Here is a 22,777-nt window from a genome sequence, read left to right on the forward strand (position 1 = left end):
CAACGATCGCTGTTCGACTTTCTCCGTCCTCCTCGTGAAGTGTAAAGTGCCATTCTTCCTCACCCCCCTCACCCGCGGCAACTCGAGTCCAGACTGAGCTCAGCCCCTTCCTACTTTCTGGAGGTTCGGGTTTATCTGGAAGCTAAGAGGACGTTATTCAGGAGCTGCGCGCCTTCAGGTGAACGAAGGCTCCGTTGGACTCCTTGGGGGGGTGAGCGAGCCAGGACCGGCGACTGGGTTTGGACCTTTTTTTTTCCGCTTGAAAGCTGAGCTGGGAATTGAGCTGGGAGGCATGACGACCTTCTCGGCTCTTTGGGTGCTCTTACTGTGCCAGCTTTTGACATCCTCTTCTGGCCAGGTAGGCTTTCATCAGTGGTCCATTGATTAGCCCCTCGGAGTAGCAACATCTGCCATTTGTCCTCAGAAGCCTGTGATGGAGGTGTTGGTAACAACATAAAAACGCGGTCTGGTATTTCCTCCCAGTCACTGACACTCAGTCATTTTTGTGGCAAGCAACAGCGTAGTTATGGTTTCCCTATGACGCAAGTGTATAGCCTAATCACCTCATATTATTACTTATGCACAATTGGCCCTGCATTTGGTTGTTATGACATATATTTTTAACAACAAATCCGATTTGAAATAATGTAGTTAGCTCAAGATGATGATTTGGTGGGGAAATAAATGCGCAATTTTTGTACATATTTTCTGGCAAAATGAAAGGAACTTACTTAATTTTTTGATTGACATAAAATGATGTGATGAGCCAGATCTCATCCCCAGGCCTTGAGTTTGACATTATTAATATATTCAGAATAAGCATACATTAATTGCATGAATGTGATGTGCTGGTTCTGGTGCAGTGGCTAGATTTTGTTTGCGTTTTTCTTCAACCTGTGGAATGTACAGATTGAGTTGCGTGCACACAATACCACCTCTGTTCACTCAGACCAACGCACAAGCTCAGTGGACAAATCCACGTATTCGGTGTATTTTCTCATTTAATCTTTCCTGACTGCATTGTTTAGTCTTTTATGGTGCGTTTATGTCTTGTTTCTCTTGCACAATGATAGCACTAAAGTTACATTGACTTTTTATCACTGAAAATGAACTGTGCCGCATGGTGACATGATGCTCCATTTATCCTATATTGCAGAGGCCTGGGCCACGAGGGGCCACTGGGGCAGCGGGGCCGCCAGGGCTCCCTGGACGGGATGGCATTGATGTGAGTTGACCTTTGTCTCTGACAGTCATCGGCCCCAGTGAGCAAATGAAAAACATGGTGGATTTCAGCAGGTTGGCTTTGAGACACATATAGGGCCTATATTAAAAAATGTAAAATGTGTGTGTTAAAATACCTCATGTAGCATCATTCTCATAGCCACTTCCCCAGTAAGAAAATGAAAAATCTGGTGAATTTCAGGCTCCCCAAATATATAAAACAATACTGTATATAATGTGAATTTTCGTATCCATGTAGCTTTACACTTCCTAGCCCTGTTGCTCAATTGTCATGTTCCATCGCGTTTTTCACTTTTGCAGGGTAAAGATGTGCATTCTTGGTCTCTTAAAGGTTTTGTCACCGTGGCCCCTCCCACATTCCCACCCACAATTATTTCATACCAATAATGACAGGCAAGTGCAAGTAGGGTTTGTTGTGCATCTGCTTACTTGATGGACAACTTCTCTGATCGTTTGTATGAGTTTAAGTCATTTGCAGTTGCCCCATTTTGCAAAGCTCTCGATAATCTTCACTACGCACGTTGATCATTGGCGCAAATGATGTGAATGTGCCCTTGTGAGGCAAAGAGCGAATATTTTATTTGGAGATATTTTGGTTCCAGCAGTGGGGTTAAGGCACACAGAGGATCTATTCATACATTCCCCAGCTGTGTGCGACTATCCTGAGTTCCACCTCACACCTCCTCCCTGCACCTTCAGTCCCCTCCATCAAAACCAGCGGAGGGGTTTGATAATGTGTCCTTTTTTTTTTTTTTAAGTTTTGTTTGTTCTTCCCCCAAAGCCTGTAGAAACTTATGATACATTCCTTGTGATGTTTTTTCTTTTCCAAAGCGAAAACAAATAATGAAATGCATACATTTGCTGTATTTATCCATATTTTTTTCTGTTTATCCAAATGTACCCATTAATATATGTCTGCTAATTACAGGGCAAGCCCGGACCTTCTGGAATGGCGGGGAAAGCTGTGAGTATTTCAGTAATGTTGATATTAATTATTGGGCTGTGCCTCACTTTCTTGTGTGGGATTCCATAAACATGCCTTGTCCATCGGAGTGGTCGTGTGTGTGTTGAAAAATCTCATGACTGCTAAAATGTAAATCTAAAACAATTTTAATCTCAGAGAACTATTTATTTAAACTTTCATTTAACTTTATACGAGATGCTGCTGACCCTGGGAACCTTCTGAACCTTTTCTTTTTGTTTGACTTTAAAACAAAGAAATGTGAAAGTTTAAGATTTCAGATATTTTAAAAATTTGGAAGAAACAAATATTTACTGTAGAAAACTATAGAGCGTTATTGTATTTACTTGTTTAAGTTTCCATTTAACTTTTTAAGACATATTCATAACCTTGGGAGCTTCCTGAACATTTATTTTAAATGTAGGATGTCTATTGTCTCCGATTAAAAAAAATAAAAATTTAAAATTATCTACATTTTGAAAAGTTGTTCAATAAAACAATTTTAATGAATAACGGCTCCAAATATCAGTTATCGGCCTCCTTGACTACTAAGAATAAGGATCGGTATCGGCCCTGCAAAAAACATATCGGTCCATCTTTTGTGTGAATGGTTGTATCTGTGCGCTCTGTAATTGACTGGCAACCAGTACCCCTCCACTATCCCTCCAATCTGTGTGTCCCTCCCCCCAAATCAGTTGGACTAAGCTCCAGCTCAAACTGGAACGCTAAAGAGGTGTTTAGAATGTGTTTTTCCACACTGTTATTTTATTATTATTTTGAATTTCTTTCCTAATTGATAGTCCAGCCAACCTACCTTTCATCTAACCACCAATCAAATGTACATGTATATATTAAAAAAAAAAAAAAAAACGAATTTCACAGACTGACTACCCTATTTCACTAAACAAAAAAAATAATAACAATAATTCTTTGTTTTTATAGTACATGCCCCCCATTTTAAGAAAGTCTCAAACTAAACATGAAATGTATATTTAGATATTTGCTGATGGTGTTGCCTCTATTTGTTGCAGGGCCCCAAAGGAAAAGCAGGAATACCCGGAGTCGCAGGAAAACCAGGCTTGCCAGGACTTCCGGGGGTGGATGTAAGTCAAGTGCCTCGAATCAGCACACTACCTGTGTTGTTCTCGAGGAATGAATCATCTTAACATATTTTTCCTGCCATGAATCAGTATCACTACTTTTTTGCAAAGTGATGAAATCCATCTTTTCTTCAGGGTCTGACAGGTCCTGATGGTCCCCCTGGGAAGGACGGACCGGCAGGAGAGGCAGTAAGTCTCTTGCGTGCTGTTGATACGAGACAAATTCAGCTCAGGGTATATACAGTATCTGCAGGTTATGTGAGGATGGAGGTATGATGCCTGCATGACCTCTGCATGACCTCCGTCAATCCAGATTTGTCAAGCGAGCTCAGCCTTGTGGTCGGAGCATTTTTAATGAGGGGTCAAAATCAGCTTTATTTCTCTAATCCGGCCCGGAATGTCAAACCCCCCCCCATCATTCTATGAGATTGAGGGTGACGAACCCGTATTTGTTTGTGAGGAATGCAGTCAAACCAAGTGTAACATCTTTGCGATTATTTGGACTCTTAGGGGGTTAGGGGGTTAAATAAAGAGTAAGAAGAGGTTGTGAGTGCACAGTAAATTTGGTAGAGTAAATTTTACTCTATAAAGAGTCTATTTGGTTCCACTCTAAACAGAGTCAAATTTACACATGGAAGAGTATAAACTATTCAGAGCAAATTTTACTCAAATTATTTTTTACTGTGTATGAGAGAAATAGAATATTCCATGAAAATTAAAGATGTTTCACTCAGTAATTTGAAATAAATGTTGCAAGTAGAGATTTTGACAACATTTTACTAGTTTATTTATTTATTTTAAAGTAAAATCATTCAAGGGTTGAGGACCAAATCCACAAACTTAAGGTCGGGGGACAGCCAGTGTACCACCTGAGCCATGCCTCTCCTACTGTGTGTGAGAAGCAGTGTGTTAGTATATCGCTCGTCAGATGGAATCTTCGGACCTCCAAGACCAAAAACGATGGTCTCATTTTGGATATTAGCAAGCAGTGGGAGTGGCATAGCTCAGGTGGTAGAGTGGTCATATCCCAAGCTGAAGGTTTTGAGTTTGTTCGCTTTTTTATTTATTTTTTAATAACCCAGTAAAATGTACTCAAAGAAATTCCTTCTAAAATTCACTTAAAAATTTTAAGTAAAAAAAAAAACGTTACTAGGTTTTTGTCATAGGATAGGCCAATTCTCTAGTACACAGTTAAAGAAATTACTTTGAGTAACATGTATGCTGAATATTTTACTCACTTCCAAGAGTACATTTTCCTCTCTTTAGAGTCTTTTTAGAGTAAAATGTACTCTACAAATTTTACTGTGTGGGGGTGGTTATGTAGTTTTTGATCGGATGATGTGGGGTAAACCAATTACCCCAATCGTTGCCTACGTTTACATGCAGTCAATATCAGGGTTAAAATCATAATTCCGCTTTCTGAAACATTCGGGATCACCCGTTTGCATGCGTGAGCCAACAGAGTTATTTGCGCATACATGTTCTGATGGCACGGACATCATTACGCAAATAGACGTCATTTCTGCTTTTAACTTACTACGGTCAAAAAAAGACATTACATTTATGTCACTCACCACACTCATAAAGTCGTCGATTTCCTTTTTGCTCCAAAAAGCTTTCTTTGTTGCGTCTTTATGTTTATGTATTTCCAGTTGGTTGGGCATATATGTGTGTAGTTGCATCATGTGGCATTTTCTCCGTACTAAAAATAACAAGAAAACGTCACAGAGAAATCAGCGTATTCAAGTTAGGCTCGGTTACTGTCTTACTGTCTTGTCTTACTCAGGTTAAAAAAACAACTGAATGAGAGCATATTTGAGTTTTTGCGTATGCAATATATGGGTTTCGAAAAGTTCTTGACTGCATGTAAATGTAGTAAATGATAACTGCCAGGTGCAGTGTTACTAGCTATATTATTGACACATATTCTTTTCTGTGAATGACGTACAGTAATTTGTGGCAGGAATTATACGGTCATGTTAGAGTCTTATGTTTATCTTCAATTCAAGTTACGTAAAAATTAGTGCTGTCAAGTGATTCCAATTTTTTTAAACAAATTAATCGCACAATTTTTCACAATTCTTAATCAAATTTTTCAACCAGTATATTCTGTGAAGTTTGCAACAGTTATTTACTTAAGTAAAATCTTGAATGAATACGAAATCATCAAATACAAAGTATATTTTGTAGCGCTGTCAAAGTTAATGCTGTGCAACTAATATGATATTTGAATTTGGCTTTGCAAAGTGTGTAAATTAGTTTTAACTGAATTTATTTAGTTTTAACTACCGTACATAAAAGTCTGTTTTGGCGCCCGTGACTATCATCTGAATTTGGCTGCAAAGTGAGCAAAGGTCAGCTGCCACAGGAAGTAAATAAAATAACACTTTATAAAATTCTAATCAATCGCCAAAGATAACACTTTTACTTTGACAGCAGCAACGCATCAGTCATATTTTCATATTCTGTTAAGACCTTAACATAAGCCACTTCCATTTTGTCGCAAATGCCACTCTACACAATTTCAAGTGACTGATTGAGATGATCACACTTCCACAGGGAGACCCCGGACCTCCTGGCCCATCTGGACCTGCTGTAAGTACCCCAACATAACATCAAACTCCGCCAACATGCGCTAATGACTGACACGATTTCAAGCACAATTTGTGCCGGTAATACTTATTGTATTTCCCGTAGGGCAGGGGGAGATCAGGAGCTCCAGTGAGTTCAAAACATTTTTATACTCTTGTCGTGTCCAGGAAGTTTATTTTGATCGATGGTACATTTACTGCGTTTTGTTTGTAGGGTTTACCCGGGACCAACGGGTTGCCAGGTGGAGTCGGACCTCAGGGTGCTGTGGTGAGTTTCTTTCTTATATCCCCAATTAGATTTCCTGGAGCGTCATCCACTCAATCTGAAAGAGATCATTTAATACACTTGTCAAGCAGATACTCCACAAGCGCCCGTGCATCATGTAGAAGAACTTTTTCAGAGGATCACCAAAAAGTGTTAATCCAATACAGAAAAAAAAAAAGAATAAGAGTGTAGGTGTTTACATATGTGAAAGGTCTACTTTGGAGAGCGTTGAACGTGACAACACATGGGGAGACAAATAGGACATTTAAGATGACTGGAATTTCCTTTATCTTACCAGGGTGCTGAGGGTCTTCCAGGACTTTCTGGACCTTCTGGTCCTGATGGGCCACCTGTAAGTGCAGCCAAAAATATTGCTGCTATTGTAATACCGTTTGCATATTTGTCCACCAAGCGACTTTCTTAGTCATTTATGTTGCATGAAACACAAAGTCTTGCTTTTCCAGGGTCTTCCTGGCACTCTTCACGATCTCACTGGTGACCTTCTGGTGAGTATGCAATGATACACCTGAATGCGCTGCAAAAAGAGCGAGATCCTCAGTGTTTTTTCTTTACAGTGTCCTGCCATCTGCCCTAATGGACCTCCTGGTCCTCCAGGGATGCCAGGATTTAAGGTGACTGTTTACGATAAGTACATTTGCAACACCCTACAGTATAATCGCATGTTACTTAATGTTGCAAGTCTTCTTATAGGGTCACACAGGCCATAAAGGAGACAAGGGAGAAGTTGGGAAAAATGGAGAGAAGGTATGATATATGGCACAACTGTCCTAAAGATGATGCCGGCTTGTTGGTTTAAGTGTCTGCTTTGTCTTTAGGGTATCGCCGGTCCTTCTGGTCCACCAGGTTTCCCTGGGACAGTTGGCCTGCAGGTGAGGTCATTTCAGAATTGCAGCTTTTACAGGACTCTTGTCAAAGACTGTCTCAGCATGTTGCTTGGATATTTTTCAGGGCCCGCGCGGTCTAAGGGGTGTGCCGGGTCCGATGGGATCTGTGGGAGATAGAGTAAGAAAACGGCACTGATTTAACCTCACTGGGAAAAGCGTGTATGTTCTCTTTGTCCTGATTCTCTTGTTGGTGTGTAGGGTCTGCCAGGGTTCAGGGGCAAACCTGGCATCGCCGGCATCATCGGAAAGACAGTGAGTCTCTCTTTATATCCGAAACGCTTGGAACAAAATCTTGGCGTTTGGGTCATAATCTATGGCCACAATTAAACACTGGTCCCATCAATAAATAGCTGTTTGTGTTTCTTCTGATTCATCCAGGGTGATACTGGAGAAAGGGGTCCGCAAGGTTTCAGAGGTCCCAAAGGAGAAATTGTAAGTCAAGGATTTGAAGTTTGGACGCTCTTCAACTATCATATATGAACTCATTCACTGCCAGCCCAGTTCAAATGGATTTTTGACGTCAATAGCCGTCAATGGCACTGAATGAGGTAAAAATGCATATGTGCTTTGAACAGGGTAAAATTGGTCCGAAAGGAGGTGTTGGTGGTGCTGGACCCAAAGGGGAGCCCGTAAGTGACCACCTGATGAAAATGCATTCTTACATGGTCCATAAAAACACAGCAAAGAAATATGTCTGATCGCCTCACAGGGAATTCCTGGCAGGGATGGCAAAGATGGCACACCAGGAATGGATGGCGAGAAGGTTCGTTTTGGCAGTTCTGGCTTCCTGAGAGAGATCAGCGAGCCACCGTCTGATTACGACTGATCTTACAGTCGTAGCTTGTGTGTTTGGTTATAGGGTGATGCTGGGCGCCACGGGGTAGTTGGAGAAAAAGGACCAAACGGACTTCCTGTAAGTTGCAATTCTATTTGCTTGTGTGTCTTCTGTAACATACCATATGCCTAAAAAAGTTCACTGTGAATATATTTTGCTCTGTAGGGTCTACCAGGAAAGGCTGGTGGCAAAGGATCCAAAGGAGAAGTTGTAAGCTTTAATTCCAAATGCAAGCCTCCAAGATTGAAGCATTAGGAAGAACCATGCAAAACATCTTTTTTTTTCTTCCCCCTCCCTCTCGTTAGGGTGGTCCAGGAAAATCTGGGGAGACGGGACCTTCTGGAGAGCCAGGTATTCCTGTATGTATCGGGTGGGCAGTTACAGAATCTTTCCGACGTGTTGCTCAATTCCATTTTGAACAATGCCGCATCTGGTTTCTCGACTCTTTCATGTCTTACCGCAGGGTGACATGGGCGTGCCAGGAGAGAGAGGCATCGCAGGACCCAGAGGAGTGGCGGTAAGTTTGTGCCAGTACGCCCATCAAATGCACACAATTCAAATTCACAAACACTGTGTAGTATTGTCAAATTGTGGAAACCTTGAAAAATCTTTATTAAATTATTTATCTATACCAGTTCAGGGTGTAGGCCCGCCTCTTGTGGAAAACAAGCATCTTAAGAAGAGGAATGTCAATGTAGTATATTATCAAAAGTTAGCAAGCTGCTCTGCTACAGATGGAGAATGAGGCGACTGTGGAGTCCGTATAAATAGATGGCCAGGGACTGTAGGAGGTATTCATACCGGTAGATCTGTAGACAAAGAGGTCTTTGTGCTCGTATCAAACCCTGAGCCATGAGAGAAAAGCATAGCAATTGACGTATGAAGCACATCACACATAATTATTATGTCAATATAGCACATTTTGTCGTATTAATCAACATTATAATTTGAAATGTTACCAGTATTTATTTGGCAGTGTGCTTTTCCTGCAGGGAGGCATTGGACCCGCAGGCATCCCAGGACCTCAAGGAGTCAAAGGTTTCCAGGTAAAGCCCGTCAGCGTTTTTGTTGCTGTTGTTACAATGAATATTATCAGTCACTTTACAGATGTTCACGTCCCGCAGGGAAGCGCAGGAACTTTGGGGGATCCAGGTCTTCCAGGTCCAACAGGAATCCGAGGAGGGTTTGGTGAAAGAGTGAGTCCGTCACATACCCTCGGTCGACGTCAAACGCCAACACTAGCAATGCAATATTTGTCTTTATGAATATCAATATGAAGGCCGAGTCAAGTAGAATTGGAGTTCTAACACAAAGTTGTCCCCAACTTAGAAGGACAGAACAAAGATGGTCTTTATATGGCTTTCCCTTCCCCGCAACCTGCCCACCTCACTGCCTGTGCAGAAAAAAAAAGCACCCGCCCCCGCCCACTTCATCTCCTACCCTCTTGCACAAATCTCAAGTCAGTCTCAACATTGCTCTCATTTATGTTCTGTCTCCCCCCCATCCTTCCTCACCCCCAACCTCACAGGGGCCAGTTGGAGCTTCGGGAGCGAAAGGAGACACGGTACATGGTTTTAAGTTCAAGATGGTCACGCTTAACAGAGCCTCAGCTGAACTCGTGTCGCATTCTGCATGTTTTATTGCGCTACTACGGCCAACGTGTGAGAGTGATTGTGTGATGCCATGTTGTTATGCAGGGCGTAGCGGGAAGCGACGGCTTACCTGGAGAGAACGGAGAACCTGTAAGTAGCCTTGTCAAACCTTGCACATATCATTATTACAATGGTGCTTACTTCCTGTTTATCTTTTATTTACAGGGCCATTTTGGACCTGTTGGACAAAAAGGAGAGGTGGGCCGCATTTATGTGGATTTCTACATTTTGTTGGTAGTGTGTACAGCCAACTTTCACACCGCAATAAAAGTGACGGATGTAAAGCCGTTACGTTCCAGGTCTGCCCGTTGCCTTGCGGTCATTTATGCAGTCACTGCACTTTCTGCCTCACATTCCAGGTTTAATGGGATTAATTAGAGGCAGGCATTGTTTATTCAGCATCATTGACTGCCTAAATGGCACAAGAGATGAGTAGCATGAAGGTGCAGCACAATTTGTGTAATTACAAGCACGGCATTGATGGGCTTCATGCTCGTTTTTTTTTTTTGTCCTTCTGTGTTAGTAGTGTAATTGCAGATCTTGCTTCCATTAAAGTAGCACTTAATGTAGAAATCAGAAGTCATTTAAAATGTGTTTGTTGGAAACAGGCAGGGAAACGAGGAGAACTGGGGCCTAAAGGTGTCACGGGGCCACAAGGAGAGCTTGGGGCAAGAGGGCTCCCAGGAAAATCCGGGTTGATGGGCTTCCAGGGAGAACAGGGTCTTCCTGGGATTGCTGGAAAGACGGGTATTCCTGTAAGTGTTTCATTTGGAAGATTAACAAACTATTTGCAATATTTCAGGGCCCATAATCAAATCTCGCTCTCGTGTTTTAGGGTAAACTAACGAGTGAACAGCACATCAGAGAGTTGTGTGGCTCCATGATCGATGGTGAAGATCCACATTGAAATTCATTGCCGACTTGAGCGAAATGTAAGATGGGAATTGACTGTCTGATGGCCTGCCGCACCCCGCAGATCAAATTGCACAACTGGCCGCCAATCTCCGCAGACCCCTGGCACCGGGGATGGTCGGCCGACCCGGACCTGCCGGACCTCCGGGACAGCCCGGGGTCGCCGGCTCCATCGGTCACCCAGGTTCCCGTGGACCTCCGGGATACAGAGGCCTGCCGGGAGAACTCGGAGATCCTGGTACCAGAGGTATGAGCGTTGATCGTCACACCTTGACTTATGAGTGAGCTTCAGATATGGCGACACTCGTTTACAAACAATCAAGCACACAAAATGAAAACGCTCGCAAGGAGCATGTAAGCAGGCAAAGTGCAAGGCTTTCCTATATCTGCCGCTGGTTGCTAAGCAACCAAACAGCAAGTGGTTTGGACAATTTGTTCAGCAATCTGGATTTGTCCAAAAGTTTATGACAGATCTCCTGACCTCACTTACTAGGCCACGCCCCTTAAAGGCACGTCATCATACAAATACTACATTGTGTGTGTGACTTTCAGTCTGATTACCATTTTTTTTACATTCTTTTATTTTGTTTTTATTAGGGTTGTCAAAATGAGTGCGTACATTTTGCGTTAATTTCAAAGTTCCTTTAACGCCACCATTTTTTTTAATGCTTGTAAAGCCTGAATTGGGGAAATTCCAGTCGCAACGCAGCAGACATATCCACCTCAAAATTTAGCAGTGATAAATTTAACAATAATGCATATATTTGTGGAGACTGGGGTAAAATTGTATTTTACAAATTTTAAAGGTTACTTCATGTTAAAGATTAGATGGCTCTTAATGTAAAAAGAAAAATACACTGAGCTGTCACCAATGTCTTACAAATGCAATTATGCCATCTAGTGGCAGAAAAATAACCTTAACACAAATCAATATCACACTCATTTTTTACAGTACAGTACATCTTTTTAATTTTAAGTCAGTTTTAGGAATGATATAGAAATTACTATATCAATGACTAAAAGATGCAGCCATATTTCTATTAGTTTAGCATTTTTCCACTTTTATTTTAACAAGCGTATGAAAGCTTAGAAAAAAATATTTTTTTGCACATTTAAACAGATAAAAAAGTGTGATTAATCGTGAGTTAACTATTAAAGTCAGGCGATTAATTAAAAATTTTAATCACCTGACACCCCTAATTTTTGTATATTTATTTGACAATAGATAGAAAAATGGGTGGGTTGCATCAGGAATAGATTGAGCTAAAACCATTGCAGGAATAACCCGAATAATTAGATGACAAAAAAAGGTTGGAGCAAAATCTCTGCTTTAATAACTATCACCCGTGTTATGTGTTTAGGTCTCTTTGTTTTGTTTTTGACCACGCATAGCCCTGAAAAGCAAGAAAATGTGAGTAATGAGAGATTGCCTAAAGTTTGAAAATGTTTCACATAAAAAAAAAAAAGGCATGTAGAGACACAAGAAGGAACATTGATGCCGACCATCTCTAGTTAGAACGCATGATGTTTGTAATATCTGTTGGCAGTGTTGAGAATTTCTACGCAAACAAAAATATACGCAACACTTTTGCTTTTATTCAATTTTTTTTTCACATATGTGACATTGTGCTGTGTGATAAAACCACACATTTCAGAGTGGCCTTTTACATCGCAACCGTGACGTCTAACCTTAAGCTAGCATAGTCTTACCATCGTTACAACATATTGTGTTTCACAACAATACTTAACCATATTTATCATTTCATTCGGGTGAAATTTTGAAAGCTTGTGGCCGAAATGTAGCCAGCGTTACGTACCACATCGAGTACATTGTAATTATTCATTTGATCCCAGTTATTGTCTTTATTTTCATCCACATCCTCTTCCAACTGTTTTTTGTTTTTTTTGCAATGGTTCGGCTGGGTTCCAACACATTGCGCAGTGAACTTACAAAAACAACTGAACAAGGAATGAAGATAAATAAAAACTAATGCAAATATTTATCTTCATTCTTTGTATTACTGTTTAATTTGTTCCTTGTACAGTTCATTGCAAAGAACTTTGCTTAGCACTTTGTATTTTGCAATATTAATGTATGGTTTACTTGTAAAATGATATGCCTTTATTTATTTTTACTCCATCCTCTTTTGTCTCATTTGTTTGAAATTCATGATGTTAATATAGTTAATATATTGAAAAATAAATATTAAATTAAAAGAACTCCCCAGATGAATAACTGCTCGATTATTTTGCACGATTAGCACGTTAATAAATGGAATATGCACGACTTTCAGGTTAATAAATGGGTTTACGTTCAAAACGTGGTCGCCACAATACAGTGGTAATCCACTAGACGGCGCCCAAGCCCGGCTAATATAAATTGTTGAAAATTATTTGCTCACTTTAATGATGCAATGTTAAAGTCATGATTTTGGAGGTACGAAGATTCGGCCCGACACCAGCAATTTGTTTCTGCGATGTTAGTTGACATTTAAATGGCCACCTTGTGGTGCCGAAACCAAAGAGACGCAGGAGTGTCACAAAAAACTTTACTGAACGTCACATCACTCTATAACCAAGACAGGAAGTCCGTTACTCTAACCCCCCGAACACACTCAACAAACATTAGTTCCGTGGGGGATTTCTGTCAACAAAACAGTGCTATTTTCATTTATTAAAACATAACAAAATGGTGGGTGCTGAGTAGGTTTATAGCATTTCAACGAATTAAACTGATTTATAAATTAGTAAATTGACTTACAAGCGTGTTCGCAGAACAAATGAAACTCCTAAGTCAAGGTACCAGTGTAATGTGAACTTATCCACGGGTGTAAGAAGCCTGCTGCTCATCTGTATGTTACCTTTTTTAACAACAGGTGACGTTGGTGAGCAGGGTGACAAGGGACCCATCGGCAAAGCAATCGAGGGCCCCGTTGGAGACCAAGGATACCAAGGTACAGTCCTGACATCATTATTTGAGAATTGCTATGCTACCTTTAAATTCGGCGTGATTATATGACACCAATATTCTATAGATGTTATCTTGAGTCGAGATAACGGTCACAACCAAACAAATACACAAACAGGTCCGTCTTTGTCATAATAACTGTATATTTCTTCCACAGGTCTTCCAGGAGTCCCAGGGATTGTGAAAGATGGCCGCGACGGCTCTCCTGGAGACCCGGGTGAGCCTGGAGAGCATGGCAGGGTAGGTAGGACTGGGCACCAGGGACCTCCTGGAATCTGTGACACGTCAGCCTGTCAAGGAGCGTCAGTTGCCGGGAAAGCATCGAGCCCCAAAAACTATTAAACATCGCTTCCTGCCACCTGTTGCCATTCCCAACTACAAGAAAAAACGGCAAGGGAAAGGATGGAATTAAAGACGAAGGTGGTCACCAAAATCTCCTCTTTATTTGAATATGCAAATCACAAGTTGGAAGGAAAACGTCAACAGCTGTGCCATTTGGAGAGGAGCAGATGAACATCCGACAACATGTGACAACAATAACTTCAACTAAGACCCCCCCCCCCCAAAAAAAAATCCGTCTGTCTTCCGTAATTGAGGTGGACGCATGGACAACATCAGCATTCCCTCCAATTATGATTACATAAAACTTTGAGATTTTGAACAAGTGGGAAAAAAGTGCTTTGTGTATAAAAACCTTGAACATGTTGTCCTCGCCCACATTTCTACGGTCTACTCTTGACAACATCCGCAGTGAGTATACATACAAGCAATATGGCCCATTGATGACGATCGCAGGTGTTACGTCAACACAAGCGTAATGTCTTAAATATGCAAATAAGTGCATCGGGCCTCTGGAAAGCAGCAAGTAAGCCAAAAAAGATTACTTTTTTTCTTTTTCTTTTGGTATCCATTTTGTTTTATAACATTTGACGTTAAATGTCTAGAATCAAATGCCAAATAAAACTTGTGGATGAAGAAATCAGACATTGCAAAATAAATTCCGTAATCTTAGGTGTTCTTTTCTCTTTTTTTTGGACATTGGACTCTTCATTGACCACATCCACTATGTACTGGCGGTGCTGTAACTATTACATAAACAATTAAAGACTATTTATTATTTGTGGGTGACTGTTGTGTGTACACTTGATAGCTGATAAGCGACATGTTGTAACAAAGAACAAATAAAGCCACTTTTCCGTAAAACCTTACTGTTCTCTACATATGATTAGTGGAAGGTGTGCATCTCAGATGGCAGCAAACAAGCCAACGTATCAATAGTCGAAATTCACAAACATGTGCAACTCAACAACATAGTTCAACTCTATAGAACAAACGTGATGATAACGAGACGTGTTTTGGGTCACTGCCCATTGCAAGTGCAATATTGACTATCCTGGTACTGGCTTTTCGAGGAGCAGGATTCCGGATAAGTAAACCTACCAAAATCCTGCAGAAAGTGTCAGACAACATCAGTTAGTTAACAAACATAAGGCAAGGCCATAAACAAACCCCCCACCCCCCACCGATCACTCACATTTTCAACATTGGCTTCCCTGATGGATTTCAGATAGGTGCAGGTTTTCCTCAGTATGGAGATGGTGTCAGTGTTTTGGTCACAAGATGGCACCAAAAAGTTCAACTCGTTACACAATGTACGTATCTCCTTCCTGCGAGAAACCACGGACACATAGTAGTGCTTAAGATCTGGTTGGTTTGCATAGAGAAGGGCTGTGCTGCGATCGGAGGTTTGCACACACTGCAGGAGAAGAAATATTATATCAATCCTCATCAAGACGTAATATCAAATCTTTTTTTTTTTTATGGCGAGCTACCGCAAGACTTTCTTTACTGGTACATTCACCACAAATGAACATGAAATTTGGACTAGGGCTGGACGATTATGTGAAAAAAATAAGCATGATTCTTTTTGATTGAAATCAAAATAGATAAAACAATTATTCATCAGTTTTAAAACGTTATATATTTTCAACTACTTAAAGTCAACTACTCAAAAATATAATCATAGCCTGATGCCCAGTCATCCATTCATGTTGAACACTTTATTCTTGAACACTATTCTTCCTCTTGCATTGTCATTCAACTTAAGCATTACATTACCATCGGGGTTTGTATTTTGTGCTATGTCATGTGGAAATGTGTGGTAACTTTTCTAGAATCCATGAAAACTCAGCTATTAGTTTTTATTAGGGCAGTGTGGTGCCGTGCATCCATGGTGGTTACAATGAGAACAAATGAAAGTTGCGATTTAAATCTATTAAAATAACTTGTTTTTCACATATTGGGAAGAGTTTGTGCCTTTGAGTAGTGTTATCTTACTTTCCACAGCATTTATGTGTGCATATTCATTATTATAAGGACTGTTAGTCCCGAAGTTGATGCTAACTTCCGTTAGCATTTGAATGGGATCCTCTATTAGAATTAGCGCTAGGCTAGCGATGTTTTAAAAACAATGCATGTTTTGTATTTAAATATACTGTGGATGTAATTGTTCTTGTCATGTGTTTAGCTTTACAGTTAACTCCAACTGGGGTGTCATGAAATAGCATAAGGCCGTTTGGTGACGGTAGAATCACATTTAATAGCTCCGGGCTCGCCACAAACAACGTGGGGTGCATTCAGAGTACTTTCATAACGTAGGGAACTTGTAAACGCACTGTGCCTGCACATTAATAGTTTTTCTTTGATTATTAATTATTAAATATCGAGACCCTATTTAACATTTGTGGCCAAATTTTAAAAGCCAGCAAACCAAACAAAACTTTTTTGAACTCGTTGAATATGTATGTTAACTCCAACAAAAAGTGAGGAACACATCATCAGTGCATTGCTATTGTAATTGCTACCCATGGCATTTCAAAATGGCCAAAAAGGTGGCATTTTAAAATTTGAGACGATGTGACAACAGGTTTCATCGACTCACTCAAGTCCAACCAGTAGATTTGCTGATTTTTTTTTTAAATTTTATTTGTATAATTACTCGTGAACATTTTTTTTGTTGCTGACTATCTTGTGCTCCATTTTTCAGTAATATAGTAAAAATGAATGGGATGAATATTTCATTTGAAAGTCACTTTACAGTGTGTATGCCTAAATCCAAGTAAATTAATTAATACAATTTCAGATTAAGGGACTAGTAAAAAAAAAGTTAGTCTGGAGCACTGAAACTCAAAAGTGTTCTTATTCTATGTGCCCCCACCCACATACTGATTAATATCACGCTAGTGGAATGAGAATTAAGCGTATGAATCCATCCAATCTCCTCAGTGTCAGGGCGCCGTCATTTTGTCGACTGAAACTGAGCAAACCCAGAAAACGGGTGAGCCCACCAACGTGTTATTATTAATCACAATAGACATCAAAGCTATTATTGCAAAGCAAACTTTAGCCTTGAGTTCTCCATGAAGAATCTCATGAAGAGCACAAACCTGCGCTCCCTCTCCCTGAGGCAGCGGATCTTTCTTTTGAGTGATGCAGTCTCGGTGCTGCTCTGTTGCTCTGTAGTTGCTTGAGAATGGCAGCCATCCGTCTGGTGGACAGTCATTTTTTTATTCTCTGGAATATACACAAGGAGTAGAAGAAGTTCAAGCAACAACCACTCATAATGTTTTTTTTGGAAGAAGTAAAAAAAAAAATAGTTGACTAAAATTACTAAAAGAGCAGTGCAAGAATACGACGGTGTATTAGGGCCACGTATAAATATATATTTTTTTGAGGGCGGGGGCAATATTCCGAGAAAAAAACTCAAGTTTATAAAGTGGCAGATTTGCAAGAAAAAAAAATCAGAAATTTACGGGACACATAGCGTATTACTCGGATGTTTAAGTTAATTTGTTAAAATGTATATTTACTTGTACATTTATGTTTCCAGAATTAGTATTTAACCATTCATACATTTTGGTATTTTTTTGTACTAGTAGCCAAGTTGGTGTGTCGAATCTGCTGCTTTCCGTTGTTGGTACCAGATGTGATCGGGCTGCCAGCATCGGGGTCGCCTACCGATGATGTCAAGCTACAGGATTGGCTGGAGATGATCCGTTTACAATTGTTCAATAAAGTTAGTTGGAAAAAAAAATCTGGTTGACGTCAAAACATTGGAAAAAAAATATTAAAGATGTCATTTAACTCATTCACTGCCATTAATGTCTATAAAAGGTCAAAAATTCATTTGAACTATTTCTATTAGTTTAACATTTTTTCCCACTTTTGTTAACAAGAGTAAGATAATTTTTAATAATCTTTTTTTTTGTTGAAAAAAAAAAAGATTATTAAAAATTAGGGGCGTCAGGTGATTAATTTTTTTTTATTTAATAATTATTTTTATTTGTTTATTGTAATTAATCGCATGACTTCAATAGTTAACTCACAATTAATCACAAATTTTCTATCTGTTCTAAATGTACAATAAAAAAAATTCTAGGTTTTCATACTCTTGTTAACAAAAGTGGGGGGGAAATGTTAAACTATAGAAATAGTTCAAATTAATTTTTTTCCGTCTATAGCCGTCAATGGCAGTGAATGAGTTAAATAAAAAAAATGGATGGACTGAAATTGTCAAAACGGAAATAAACCTAAGAATATAAAAAGCAGTATACTTTAAGATTTAAAAAATAAAAAAATAGATAGAAGCGCCGACGAGTTTGCTGATGACGTCAGTACAGCGGCGCTAACGAAATGCGCGATTCAGACGTGTTCACTTTAGTTGGGTTTCTTTTTTAGTAGTTCACAATTCACAATAAATCACAAATTGTTTTATTATTTATTCAATATATCTTGCTTTTATATTCTTAGGTTTATTTACGTTTTCCAAATTTCAGCCCGTACATTTTGTTATTTAAATGACATCTTTAGTATTTTCTTTCCAATGTTTGTCGTCAATTAGATAATTTTTAGCAAATCCTGTAGCGTGACGTGTTCGTTAGGCGACCCCGATACGATCTGGCAGCCCGATCACATCTGGTACCAACACCGTCATTCACTTGCATTTACCTAAAGTATGCTAGCATCTGATTGGTTAGTGTTTAGTCAGCTGATCAGGAAGTGTTCTTTTCATTTTATAAACAGTGTGCCATTAACCACCAAGCAATCCTCACATGATTAGACTATTTCTATTATTACTATTATTATTATTACTATTTCTCGCAAGTGTCTGAGGTTTTTTTTTACCTCGCAAATTTGTGACTTAATAAACTTGCAAATTTGCCACTTTTTTTTTCTCGGAATATTGTCCCCGCCCTCTAAAAATATACAGGGTGTCCATAAAGTCTCTTTACCATTTAAAACATTTATTAAAAATGCAATTGATTAGATATTTTATTCAGATTTGTTCTATTGTATTCAGTGTTTAAAAAAACACACAGTGTTTATCATTACTGACCTTAAGCAAAGGATTACTGATGCCATTGCCACAATTGATGAGGCTATGCTACAGCGAACATGGCAAGAAATCGAGTACCGTCTTGATGTGCTTCGTGCAACTAATGATGCCCATGTAGAAGTGTATTAAAAGAGGTAAAAAAAAAACTTTAATAAACGCTGAATACAATAGAACAAATCTAAATAAAATATCTAATCAATTGCATTTTTAAAAAATTTTTGAAATGGTAAAGAGACTTTATGGACACCCTGTATATAAATATTTATAAGTGGCCCCAATACGCCGTCGTACAAGAGCAAGATTTTCAGAAACATGATTTAAAAATAAAATACATTTAATTAAATAATTAAAAAATATTTATTGGCATGTTTTGAATCTTCATTATTATAATGAATCAGGGAAAGTATTATCCTGAAGTACAGAGGGAAAAAAACATCTATTTAAGGGTGATTTTTTTGTGGGGGACATTTTATACACAGGTACATGTTATTCACAGGATGTTATGGTAGTTTAGAGGTGCTAGAGCTCAAAGATGCTAATTGGGCAAAACTGCTAAACAACATCAAATAAAAATCCAACCATCCATCCATTTTCTGTAGTGCTGTCACCTGTGATTTGAACAGGATCCGTCTCATTGGCGTCCATGCAGTCCTGCCTGAGCGCTCCTGCTCCAGCATTCTGCTCCACAGGGCTGTGCTGCTCCACTGACACCAAACTGAAACACGAGCATGAAAAGAGCTCATTTGCAGGAACTTGTACACCAAAGCTGTCACCAAACGAGGTGTCAGACCTATTTTCCAGGTAAACCGAAGTGGTGCTGTTCACGTTTTCTATCTGCAATTTGGGCAGACCAAAGCCTGCAACGTCAGGGCGAGTTGGTATCTCCTCTGCTGGCATCACCATCTGATGCTCGCTACCCATTTTTGAAGAAAAGGATGCCATAGTATAATTGAGCGGTTGTGTGTCCTCGGTGCAGTTTTGGAGAAGGTTCTGCCCCTGGCCCTGGTCGACCCCCTTCAAAGTATGCTGCAGCATTCCAACCTGCTCCATCTGAGTCAAAATCGCAACATGGAAGGAATTTAAAGATATACTTTAGAGATCAGGAAACAAATTGAAGCTTCATGAACCACTTGCGATATTTTTTTACTCCACTTAAATGGTGCTGTTGGTTTAAAGATGCAGTGCAAATTTAGCCCGTCTCCATTGCATCGTTAAGACCCAGAAATCTCACAGAACCAGAACACTTTTGTCATGGGCGAAGAGAACTCAAACAACAATGGAAAGACAAAAAGTGTTTACAAACTGTGATACTTGCCAAAAGGGCCAGTACAAGGTATTAACTTTGCAAGGTACCCAAATGTGCTTTTCTGTTATTTTGAAAGTGTAAATGCTGCAAATAAAATACCCCGCCTCCTTTTTTTGTTGACATGTTATAAGAATGTCTCATCTGTAAATTGATGCCTTTGGGGGATTATTCCATCTTTCCTTGGCTTGTTTAAGTACAATAATCTAAAATTTGACTAAAGTTGCCCAAACCCACGTATGTATTTCAATGCTGTATTTCTAATGATTCCATGATGCAGCACTGTTACTGTGAAGAAATATTACTGCAAAACGATTATATGTGGCTATAATAACCAGATCCTGAAATGCAGATGTAACGTAAAGTATGTACATGTTGCGCATAAAGAGCAGAGTTCTTTATTAGGTTAAAGTTAGTAGGCTACTCTGAGAGTACTGTTAAACAGAATTTGATGAATCCTTTTCATGTTCAGTTGTGGGGGGGCACCAAATAGTTAAGTACTTGTTTGACTTCCATGTGTATCACTCAAAAACATAGATGTAATTAAATTCGGTCATGTCAATTTGTTACATAGGCCTGCACAAACACGCGCGCACATGCACACAAGCTAAAATAAAAATAAAATCTCACCATGGCCGAAGGGATGAAGTAAATAAGACCCTCTTTAGCAAATGTCAACAGTTTGATAGCTATTACAGGTTTGTCACGGCTGTCACGAACGTGTAGCTTTTTAGCTTTAGCTTCACCTCATATCATGTGGGATACACACTGGATTAGCCCAATGACCACACAACTACTCGCCTAGAAAGTAATTATTAATACGTCCACATCATATGTACGAGCATTAGTCATTACTTACTTCTCCAGACTCCACGTCGACCACTCAAAATTTTCAACTCTATAGAGTCAATAAAATATAAACTTCTAACCGTTTTAATCGTTTTAACTGTTTAAACTGAGCAACGTAAAACTATGTCGTTCAGTTTATTTAACTTCGTCGTACCTGTATTTTTTTAATCTGTTAATTTACTACGATTAAATAAACTAATTTGATCGCTGAAGACCAAGAAGTGGTTGAGGTGTGCCCAAAATCAGACTGCAAATGACGAACACAGCGCACTACTTAAAAATAAATACATAAATAAAATGTACAGTATACAGTACTTAAATGTATTAGTTGTGCCATGAATATTTTGAAATATTGTAAACATAAATACATTTCTAATTTGTTGGATTAAACGTTTTGGATTTTGGAATAGCATTTACCATTTTGTGATTAGATGTTTAACGGTATGAGGAAATTTTCCTTTTGTTCCCGATAACACATTCGGTGTACAGGATCCACTTGCACTCAGACCCATTTACAGTTCATTCGATTTATACCAGCAGCACCACAATAAAAAGACATTCACTAACCATAAGGTGTTAAGACCACTTAGTGGTAGAAAAAACTAACAAAAAACACCAACCTCGGATGCAAACAACCATAGTTACGTGCACTATGCTCGTATAACCAGTTTTTATACTGCAAGACATAATAGTAATAACTCAAAACTAACTTTTAAACCAACACTTATCTTTTGCGAATCCTTGCGCAATAAAAAAAAATAAAAATAACGCAAGTCTAAAGCACTGCATAGTGCCCTTTTGCGATTGGTCTACCGTATTTGCATTCATGTTGTACAGATGATCAAAATAATTGAACTTTCGACGTTTACGTCATTAACTGCAACAAGGAGGTTTGCTGGAATAGTGTCGCCCCCCTGTGGTAAATCATACAAAGTGCACATGGTTGGATCATTCTCACAGCTTCACCACGAGTGTTCTCTTCACGCACGAATTACATAAATACCCTCCGTTTTCTTTGACAAATAGTATTTTCCTATCGTACAAACCCTAATTCTGTTGAATTTGGGACGTTGTAAAAAAAAAAAAAAAAAAAAACGTGAATTGGAAGGAAAAAAAAGTATTTGCAAAGCCTTTAATTAAGCCTGTATTAAATGTAATACACTATAAAGACAATAAATGTAATCTTTTAACTGAAACTTTTTTTTTTGTTTTACAATTATTGCCTCATTCTGAATGTAATGCCTGTTAACACGGTCCAGACATAAAAAATTAAAACCTGGGGCAGGGACATGATTACCACTGTTTTAAATCCTTTACAACACACTTATTGGTGAAACTTTTTAAGTCGAATTCTTTCCCATTCCTGTTTGATGTACAAACTTCAGTTGCTCAACAGTCTGGTGTCTCTGTTGGTCTATTTTACGCTTCATGATGCGCCATGAGTTTTCAATGGGAGACAGGTCTGGACAGCTGGCAAGCCAGTCTAGTACTCAAGTATTTTATTACAAAGCCAGACTGTAGTACTATGTTCAAAATGTGGTTTGGCATCGTCTTGTTGAAATAAACAGGGACATCCCTGAAAAAGATGTTGCTTGTTTGGCACTGGCAGCATGTTTTTCTAAAACCTGTATGTACCTTTCAGCATAAATTTCCCTTCACAGATGTGCAATTTACCCATCAAAGAATGCATAAGCATTCAATGGTAGTTTTTGGATTTGCTGCTAACGCGCAGAGATTTCGCCAGACTCCCTAAAATCTTGTGAAGATATTATGGACCATAGATAATGACATCCCTAAAT

General features: G+C 39.2%; 2 protein-coding genes across 5 annotated transcripts; one reads left to right on the plus strand and one right to left on the minus strand.

The window, feature by feature from the left end:
• col9a3 (collagen, type IX, alpha 3) lies at positions 1–14,441 on the plus strand. Its single transcript, XM_077548385.1, has 32 exons — positions 1–358; positions 1,157–1,225; positions 2,171–2,206; positions 3,235–3,306; positions 3,439–3,492; positions 5,863–5,898; positions 6,001–6,024; positions 6,109–6,162; positions 6,458–6,511; positions 6,624–6,665; positions 6,735–6,791; positions 6,871–6,924; positions 6,996–7,049; positions 7,129–7,182; positions 7,263–7,316; positions 7,443–7,496; positions 7,640–7,693; positions 7,774–7,827; positions 7,924–7,977; positions 8,065–8,109; positions 8,205–8,258; positions 8,363–8,416; positions 8,892–8,945; positions 9,024–9,095; positions 9,428–9,463; positions 9,597–9,641; positions 9,717–9,749; positions 10,160–10,306; positions 10,387–10,441; positions 10,528–10,710; positions 13,340–13,417; positions 13,589–14,441. The coding sequence occupies exons 1-32, from the start codon at positions 293–295 to the stop codon at positions 13,771–13,773; spliced, it is 2,037 nt and encodes a 678-aa protein (XP_077404511.1). The 5' UTR covers positions 1–292; the 3' UTR covers positions 13,774–14,441.
• Positions 13,856–22,023, minus strand: LOC144037165 (uncharacterized). Of its 4 annotated transcripts, none has more exons than XM_077548426.1 (6): positions 21,599–22,023; positions 19,617–19,876; positions 19,435–19,541; positions 16,878–17,004; positions 14,966–15,098; positions 13,856–14,878 (listed from the first exon to the last, which is right to left on the minus strand). In XM_077548426.1, exons 2-6 carry the CDS (start codon positions 19,874–19,876, stop codon positions 14,792–14,794), a joined length of 714 nt encoding a protein of 237 aa, XP_077404552.1. In that variant the 5' UTR covers positions 21,599–22,023; the 3' UTR covers positions 13,856–14,791. The 4 variants fall into 4 exon arrangements, with proteins under 4 accessions (XP_077404552.1, XP_077404533.1, XP_077404542.1 ...); XM_077548407.1 differs by lacking the exon at positions 21,599–22,023 and adding an exon at positions 21,546–21,570; XM_077548416.1 differs by lacking the exon at positions 21,599–22,023 and adding an exon at positions 20,989–21,564.
• Positions 22,024–22,777: the final 754 nt, after the last annotated feature.

This window comes from Vanacampus margaritifer, chromosome 1, assembly GCF_051991255.1.
Source record: "Vanacampus margaritifer isolate UIUO_Vmar chromosome 1, RoL_Vmar_1.0, whole genome shotgun sequence".
In the NCBI taxonomy this organism is placed as follows: domain Eukaryota; kingdom Metazoa; phylum Chordata; class Actinopteri; order Syngnathiformes; family Syngnathidae; genus Vanacampus; species Vanacampus margaritifer.

What these genes read in the sequence shown, in the direction of transcription:
- LOC144037165 (XM_077548407.1), bottom strand. An exon ending in TCGGTTTACCTGGAAAATAG is followed by an intron (nt 19,542 to 19,616) that starts GTCTGACACCTC and finishes CTCGTGTTTCAG; the next exon opens with TTTGGTGTCAGTGGAGCAGC. An exon ending in GGATCCTGTTCAAATCACAG is followed by an intron (nt 17,005 to 19,434) that starts GTGACAGCACTA and finishes TGTATATTCCAG; the next exon opens with AGAATAAAAAAATGACTGTC.
- col9a3 (XM_077548385.1), top strand. Translation starts at nt 293, where the DNA reads ATGACGACCTTCTCGGCTCTTTGGGTGCTCTTACTGTGCCAGCTTTTG. An exon ending in ATCTCACTGGTGACCTTCTG is followed by an intron (nt 6,666 to 6,734) that starts GTGAGTATGCAA and finishes TTTTCTTTACAG; the next exon opens with TGTCCTGCCATCTGCCCTAA. An exon ending in AAGGACCAAACGGACTTCCT is followed by an intron (nt 7,978 to 8,064) that starts GTAAGTTGCAAT and finishes TTTGCTCTGTAG; the next exon opens with GGTCTACCAGGAAAGGCTGG.